Source organism: Abrus precatorius, unplaced genomic scaffold (genome assembly GCF_003935025.1).
Source record: "Abrus precatorius isolate BTA unplaced genomic scaffold, Abrus_2018 Scaffold8, whole genome shotgun sequence".
Lineage (NCBI taxonomy): Eukaryota > Viridiplantae > Streptophyta > Magnoliopsida > Fabales > Fabaceae > Abrus > Abrus precatorius.
The window spans coordinates 24,642,235-24,651,204 of record NW_020874428.1 but is presented as its reverse complement, the minus strand read 5'-3'; the positions used below and the strand labels follow the sequence as shown (position 1 = coordinate 24,651,204).

The 8,970-nt window shown below is 32.1% G+C and overlaps 2 protein-coding genes across 2 annotated transcripts; one reads left to right on the top strand and one right to left on the bottom strand.

Moving 5' to 3' along the window:
- Positions 1-1,221, top strand: LOC113848101 (1-aminocyclopropane-1-carboxylate oxidase-like). The gene is made up of 4 exons (XM_027477486.1): positions 1-111; positions 198-427; positions 526-859; positions 955-1,221. Exons 1-4 carry the CDS (start codon positions 1-3, stop codon positions 1,219-1,221), a joined length of 942 nt encoding a protein of 313 aa, XP_027333287.1.
- A 721-nt stretch (positions 1,222-1,942) lies between these two features.
- LOC113874510 lies at positions 1,943-7,435 on the bottom strand. The gene is made up of 8 exons (XM_027512732.1): positions 7,193-7,435; positions 6,850-7,144; positions 6,126-6,275; positions 5,425-5,583; positions 4,389-4,568; positions 4,116-4,280; positions 3,291-3,757; positions 1,943-2,551 (listed from the first exon to the last, which is right to left on the bottom strand). Exons 1-8 carry the CDS (start codon positions 7,433-7,435, stop codon positions 1,943-1,945), a joined length of 2,268 nt encoding a protein of 755 aa, XP_027368533.1.
- Positions 7,436-8,970: the final 1,535 nt, after the last annotated feature.

The window sequence follows — 8,970 nt, the reverse complement described above, 5'->3', positions numbered from 1 at the left end:
ATGGAGAACTTTCCCGTTATCAACTTGGAGAATATCAATGGAATTGGTGAGGAGAGGAAGTCTATCCTAGAGCAAATTGATGATGCTTGCAAGAACTGGGGGTTTTTCCAGGTACCCCCACCAACCTGCTCACGAAAATTCTCTTTTTAAGTTGTGCCTTTTAGCCATATTAACTATGTTTGTTTTCATAATTTTAGTTGGTGAATCATGGAATACCCCTTGAACTTTTGGACACTGTGGAAAGGTTAACAAAGGAGCATTATAGGAAATGCATGGAGCAGAGGTTCAAGGAGGTAGTGGCAAGCAAGGGGTTAGAGGGTGTTCAACCTGAACAAGTAAAGGACATGGATTGGGAGACCACATTTTTCTTGCGCCACCTCCCAAACTCCAACATCTCTGAAATCCCTGATCTCAGCCAAGAGTACAGGTAAGACACAAATTATAAACACAGATATAATTGTGACACATGATATTGTGTACACATGGACCTAGGAGTCTGAACTGAATGAGGTAAAAATGATGCAGGGATGCAATGAAGGAATTTGCGAAGAAGTTAGAGAAACTTGCGGAGGAGTTGCTAGACCTGTTGTGCGAAAATCTTGGGTTAGAGAAAGGGTACCTAAAGAAGGCATTTTATGGATCCAAGGGTCCAAATTTTGGGACAAAGGTGGCAAACTACCCTGAGTGTCCGAAGCCAGAGCTGGTTAAGGGTCTTCGTGCCCATACGGATGCGGGTGGTATTATCCTTCTCTTGCAAGATGATAAGGTCAGTGGCCTTCAGCTTCTCAAGGATGGCCAATGGGTCGATGTCCCTCCAATGCGCCACTCCATTGTTGTTAACCTTGGTGACCAGATTGAGGTATCTTTTCTTATTATATTATATATAAGTTCTTCACTAATGTCCTCAAGTGTTGTTATAATTATCTGGTTCTTAATATCTATCAAACAACACAGGTAATCACGAATGGAAAATACAAGAGTGTGGAGCATCGTGTGATAACTCAAACTAATGGAACAAGAATGTCCGTAGCATCATTCTATAACCCTGCCAATGATGCTGTTATCTACCCTGCATCATCATTGTTGGAGACAAAAGCAGAGGATACCGACCAAGTGTACCCAAAATTTGTGTTTGAGGATTACATGAAGCTCTATGCTACGCTCAAGTTCCAGCCTAAGGAGCCTAGATTTCAAGCCATGAAAGTGGTGAACTCATTCTAATTTACTTCCTACTCCAACAACTTGATAGGATCTATACCTAAATAAAAAACAGCAAGATGAAATTTTATCGATAGGGAAAATTGAATAGAAGATATAGGAACGAGACCAGCAAACATTGGTTTTCTAATTATTCCATTGCTTCTTATAGTGGGTAATTTGATTACTTTCATTTCCTAAATGACAAATTACCAAATCCTATGCATTTTTTTCCTTCTCGCTTTATTTTGTTGGATCTAGTAGATTTCTAGTATTTTTATTTATTTATTTCATCTTTTGGTAGAATAAAATCCTCGATTATAAGTTGTCTCTACTATGACCATTGATCAAAGACAGTTTGTAGCCATGGTCTAACGAAAGAATGCAATTTAATGTGAACGTGACACAGAAATTACTACAGCATAGAATTTACTATAAGTTGAAATATTCAAAATTATTCGCGGCGTTACGCCGAGAATGTGCTCAAACAGTTCTCCACCAACACAAAGTTTACAGCACAACCAACACAAAATTTCTACAATTCAAAAGCATTAATTTCAAACCTCATAATGCAAAAAAAGCAACACCGTATTTGTTTGATTTTCACCCCAAGAACATGCTCACACCTCTTCTCAAACACAAACGTAACACAAAAAAGAAAAGTCAAAAATAAAAAAAGATTAACGCATGAATCCAACACCAGACCAAGCTAAGTGCTGCTCCAACAATGATATGGCAGAATCTCCTATAAATTGTCACCTTTATCGCTCGCCAGTGGCACCTTAACTAAAATTGCTGTTAGAAGATCAAAGTATAGTGGAAACTGTGCCACGGCATAGAAAGTCACAGGCAAACTAGTAGCTGCATAAACGGGGTACAACACCATCTTGTACTTGTGACTAAGCAGAAAAAAATGACCAGTGCAAAAAGAAACAAACATTGCAGCAATGGATACAAAGAGAGAACTTAAGCCAAGAAGAAGTTTCAGTGGCAAGTCTTTGCGAAAATCTTTGGCTTCTTTTCGAGAAGTGAGTATCGAAAGGAACATTATGAGACCAGTGACAGAGAACCATAGTCCAACTAATGAAGCAATAGCGAATACATCAAATGCCGGCTTTCCTTCTAAATTAGGCTTACCCTCGTCGTTGGTGCCACCAGGGATAGCACTTGCTGTAGCAAAGGAAACACCAGCAACAAGTGCAGCTACAACAGAACATGATTCAGATGTCTCCTTCAGCCATTCACTACTTTCCCTTACAAGATCTTTATGCGAGTCCTTGAAAATTTCCCCAGCGGTTTTCCCATCTCTGTCACTTCTAAAATAGAAGTGTTGTGGTACGAGGCTTTTGATATACTGCTCCAAGGTTAAATAATAAAAAGGATCAACATTTATATAAGTTGTGTTATGAAAGTACGTAGTTACTTGTTTCTGAAGAATATATATATATAGATGATAGTTTTGTTTTCTTAATGAAATTTTGGGTGAGAAGTTCTTCCTATTTTAATGTTTGGCCATACTTTCATCTACCCTTCTAACAAGGAATCAAAACACCGGTTTCAATTTCATATCACTTTAATATATAAAACACTTCTACATGAAAAAATAAATTATCAATGAATCTTGTCATGATTTTCAACGCAACCCCTTCATTATTTATAACAAAAAAATGTTAACTTTGGTCTCTAGAGTTGAGATGAAAATTAAAAGTACTAAATTATTATTGAAAAAGGGTTTATATTTTTAATAAAAATTACTATTTTTATATGTTTAAACTCTTTTATAAAAATTGAAATTAAAAAAATATTTTTTAATAAAACAATATTAATTTTTTGGGCATTGGTGGGAATTAAAAAAAGAAAAAAGAAAAATATTATAAAAAATTCATAATTTTTAAAAACTTAAAAATATAAACTTAGCAAATTTTGGAAAATTAAAAAAAAAAACTTTTATTTCTTACATTTCAAACAAGAATTACTATTATGTAATTTATTTTTCTTTCTAAAATTAACTTCAAACAAAATCTGAACTCATTTATGTGAGCAGTAATTGGCAAGCAAAGAGCCTTATTATATATATAGGTTTGGGTATATACCTGAAACCACTTTATGTCCCACATCATTTGTAAGGCAGATCCAGCTATCTGCCATGGCTTATCACCACCTGGAGCGTATGCTGCCAAGTGCAACATGGTGTTCTCGTTTTCATCTACTGCCAAAAGTAAGTTATTCCAAACTTCTCGTTTTGACTCCATTCTCATTTTCAAACTCTGAACAACAAGGGGTTGCCTGTTCACCACTGCCACAAGCAACACATTTTCTTTCTTTGAGTTTGTGTTATGGATGACACTTGGTATTCGAGATAGAATCTCATTCACCATTTCAACTATTCCATTTCTTGCTGCAACCAAAAATGGTGTCTCCTTTTTGTCTATTTTCTTCTCATTTTCAAGCTCCATTTCCTTCTTTGTGTCACTTCCACTTGAAGTTTCTGTTTTTCCACCACTCGCTTGTTGTGGTGTTTCTTCATCTTCTTCCAACCATTCCAAGCTGCTAATTTCTCCTGCCAGCGCCAAGTTAACCATCAAAAGCTAATTAAATGTTTTTCCTCTTCTTCTTCTTATATATTGAATACGGATTTGTCTAAATTAACAAATGGAATAAATTATTCCATCTTAGTTGTACTAATAATATTTTATTTATAAAAGGTTAAATAAAAAATTGATATATTTTTTAATATAACATCTTAATTATATCTGTCTACTTAAGATAAAATTCTTATGACTTCAACAATTGAATACTTGAAAGTACATAACCCAAGAAAATATAAGGATTAAGTTTTGCACTCAAAATTGAGGTTATATAAAAGAAGTAAGAAATTTCAAGAACTGAGGGAGAAGTTATATGTTATACATACATACCTTGCTTATATTGGCTATAAACATTATACATATCTGCTTCAACTTTGATATCAGTGGGTACACCTCCACCCCCAGTGTATGCTGCATAAGGTCTTTTCATTAGTGCCTTCAAGAGTTGACCACTCCATTGATGCCTCTTTTTTATCTTCTTTACATCCTTTAACTCTTAAAATGTTGGTGCATTGAAATCGGAGCAAAAATGTTAAACCATCTTATGGAATATCAACAATAAACAAGTAGGCTAGCAATAGATCAAGAAATATGAACACATACCCACTCCTGACAGTCCAAGAATATGCACGTATGCACTCTTGACAAATTGTTGAAAAGTTTCATAGTTTGGTGGCAAAAACCCAACCTCATGAGGAGTTCCGAATCCTATTGTACAGTTCGTCTGTTTATTGTTTGGTGGGTCTTCTGTGTCATGCTTATTCTTTTTCGTAGGTATTTTGCCTGACAAAAAAGAAAGATGGGTACGAAAGATATTTTGCTAAACTAGTCTCCCAATACAACAAAAAAAATGTTCCAACCAACATGTATTACTCTAATTGTTGTCCTCTCTGATATCTTCCCAGAACAATTCGAAATGTATGAAGAATCATAAGAACAAAATACAAACCGAAGAGGATTAGAGTACACACATATTGCAGCTTTTAAGGCCCCCAAGTTTTGTTCAACACTTTTATTATTATTTTTTGCATTTTTAAAAACTTTTTAACAAGATGATCAACCTTCTTTGTCGTTTTTCTTACATATAATTGATCTTCTGCGTGAAGGAAGAAGCATGCATGAGTTAAACGGAACCAAATGACCTGTTTTTATTTCATATGTGCTTACTTCCAATTAAAAAGTGACACATGCTAAAAACAAAATACTAATAAGCAGAAAATGTTACTAGTATGCATGCATTTTATAAGATTATATGCTTACATAATATGAGAAAACTTAGTTTTACACAATTATAAGTCCAAAATATTTTTTAAATCCAGAAACGTACATTTCATATATCTTCTGGGCACCCTTTCCTCTCCCCGTAAAATATTTTATACAAAAAAAGGTTATATATACTGGAGTATATATATACTTTCACAATATGCGGTTACTTAACTTTTAAGGTATCTAAAAACCTTTAAAGGTTAGTATATTTTATAAGATCAGATTCCTTCTTTATGCTCAAGTTAAATTCTTGCCCCTTTTGGAGAACCAATATCCGTATGATGTTGTATCTGTTGAGACATGCAATAAAATATGTTTGAGTAAATATTAAGTACTAATAAAGACGGGTTATCGTAAGAACCCGTTCACATACCAATTAATAGAGAACCAACATTGAACGCTTCAGAGAAGAAGTCATATAGTGTGGCGTAGTTCTTTGGATATTTATCTTTATCAGAATTCGGACGCTTCTCCATCTTTCCCAAATTCGACTTCATTGCTTTTTCAGGATCCAGTGGTTCTGTAAGTATACCTTTTGACAAAAGAAGGAAAAGCACATAGTAGATGGAATTTTTACATGCTGTCACTGTACTTCATGCGGAAAAGTACACTATTCATTTCAATTTTTACATATTGAAAAAGTATGAAATGAATTTAGTTAATTGTCTTGATAAAAAATTTATAGAGAAATTAATAAAATTTCCTGTAATTACTTAAAATTTCAAAATTTTAAAAATTTAATTTTTTTAATCAAACTTAATTACATATTTCATTCATATAGTCAACCCAATTTAGTGCAATAAAATTTAGTTGTTACTATTCTTCTACTTAAAATTAAAAGTTTTTTTTTAAAAGGGTATATATGAATAGTTAAAATTATATTTTGTTTTCACTATTCATAATAAGATTTAAAGATTTATTCTTCGCTCTCTAGTAACAAATATCCTCTTATTTAATATGCCTCCTGTCTAAATATCCTATTCTAACCAAATTAATATATTAAAAAACACGCCCAAGTTAAATCCGAGACTAAAATATATATACCTAGCTGATTTTACAGTATATATGACTTACAGTGGTACAGGATTCGCTTCCACCATGAAAGGTGGCTTGCACTTTTGAAAGCCGATGGCCTAGTGGCTAGGATTTTGAGAGGAGTGAATCCGTCTTTATTCATATGTGTGCTTAGGAAATCATAATAATGCACTATTGTCACTGCTAAATCTGCGCCATATGTAGCAAGAAATTAAGAAATCAGTAAAGCGTACTGTTATTTAACAACAAAAATAAAACACAAAATATCTTCTTTGTCTAATATATACTGTGTGTTAAGTTTAGCTTAAATTATAAAAATAAACGTTTGTTTTAAAAACTGATGAAAAAACTATTACAATTCAATCCAATTAAACGAACAAATCGTTAAAATCTTGAAATTACAATTATTAATGGTTTTCATTCTTGAATTAAAAAAATTATATTTACTGAAATTGATAATCGTATTTAAAATTTATTAAAATAAATCATTTTTTAATAAATTTTATGATTAAATTTATAACATAAATTATATATCATATAAAAATAACTCATTGATAATATGTTTATAGTTTCACATTTCCTTTAATGTTATTATTATAACTTTTATCTTAAATTCACATTTACAAATCTTTTAACATGAATTTAAACATACATCAAAACAAACAGTTAATTAAGTTATATAACCAAATACACCTTAAATCATGAAACTTACCAAAAAAATTGAAGTTAAGATGAATGTGTAGCAGGAAAGAAAGTAACATACCGAAATATTCTCTCCTAATAGCACAGTGAAGAATGGTGTCACCATTGTCACGCACAAGATCAGCCAAAGGAGCACTGTTTCTGGAAATGTGAGAGAGATAAGCAAAGGCTTGTTTCTGCCAGTTAATAGCAGCTTGGAACAGTGGTGTCTCTCCATGTTTGTTCTTCCTACTCGCCAAATATATCCTCTCATTATTTTCCCCTATAATGTATCTACATATTTTAGCAAAGCCCCTTGATGCTGCCACGTGTAGAGGGGTATCCCCTCGCTCGTTCACCGTTTCCAGAGCCTTAATCTTTGCACTTCGTTGACCCTCTTGCCTCGTTATCTCTTGTGACACAACGTTAACGTGATGAGTTATGATTGCGTTGATAAGATCCCTAACAACGCTTTCTTCGTCCAAATCAACGGCCACGTGTAGTGCTGTGCCCACTGATTCGTTGATCATTGCGGTGTGAGCATCGTGGAATTCATAGTACATTTCAACGACCTTGTACCATTTACCTTCTAATGTGTATTCAGCTAGATAGTCATTGACTTCATCTGATGTAATGTAGGGCAATTCTTCGTCTCTATCACTGGGCATCATTTTCAAAGTGGAATAATTTCAATTTGAAATGAGATAATTACTATGAGGGGATGTAAAATGTTATATATACTACATATTAGTTGCATGCATTTTATTCTTATATATTATAAAGAATTTGTTACTTCAATTTCACATGTTATTATCACTTTATCTATGTGACACGGGAAGAATAAATTGAGAGTAATAGTAATGATATATACCTTGTTACCGATGATGTTGATAGAAAGATTACACGTTACTTTGCTTGTTTCAATTCGCCAGCTATCATGTCGCGTAAAACATTCCCCGTTATCTTTTTCCTTTTCTTTGAACTGTTGATTCGTAGTTGTCATGACCTTTTGTTTATCCCTTTCGGTTTTCACTGCAACTGTTCAAAACTGGGAGAAAGAGATAAAGATGGAATATGTTTTCATTGCAGTGTAGGGGACGACATTCCTTGGTGTTAACGTGTTTTTAGACTTTGGATTAGGCTAATTAATTGGTTTGTTAGAAATTAAGCTACCAGCGTTGCATGAACTGTGAGGAATTAAACATGTTATAAGTTCAACGACGACAATTTGTTAAAGCAATAATCTTTCTTCCTTTCTTTTTTTTTCTCTTTTTATTTTATTGATGTTGAAGAAATCCAAAGAAAAGCTGCATAGACTCTAAATGAAGGAAAGAATTAGTTCGTATTTCGTTTTATTTTATGCTAAGGACATAAAATCTTCGGTTTTATAAAACTTGAAAAAATAATTATTTTTCTAAAATTTATCTAAGACAGACATGCGCTGATTGATAATTGCTCCATATTCAGAAATAATTATAGTCATGCGACAAGACACAGATTTTCGACCTTGAATTATTGCACTGTAAAAATTAATATCGGATTTTTAATTTAATTATGTGCATCTTAATTAATATGTATGCTGTTTCTTTTTACTGAACTCTACGACAAGAGATATAGTAAAGTAAATTTTATTTGACTGATACAAGTGGTTTCGAAAAAAAAAAAAAAAAATATATATATATATATATATATATATTTGTATTTTATAACTTTCATCTAATTTATCTGCTGATTTTACTTAAATATGTCCTAATTTTATGAAATTACAAAATATGCTTGTTAACCTAACTAGTGCTGACACTGCCTTTTATAATTCAATATCACTAAAAGGTGAAAGAGAGTATTTTAATATTTTCCTATCATGATTTTACTTGGAATAAACTTCTTAATAAGTATTTATAAAAATTTAAAAAATTAAGTAATAAAATAAATTATACTTCTTTTATAAGTTAAAATCAACTCACACTTTTATATTAGTTTATAAAAAGCTCACTCATTTAACTTCTCTAAAATTTAATAAAATAAGTTATTTTTAATTTATAAAAAATATTTTTTAATCATTTTTCTCCTTTTATAAATTTTTTTCTAAAAAAATATTAAAATTGGAGTCATGTATGAAAGAAGATGAGTTTTAGTGGATAATAGAAAATAAAAAGAAATATTGAATAGCAATCAACCAAATATTTGGCTTGTCTTATTTATG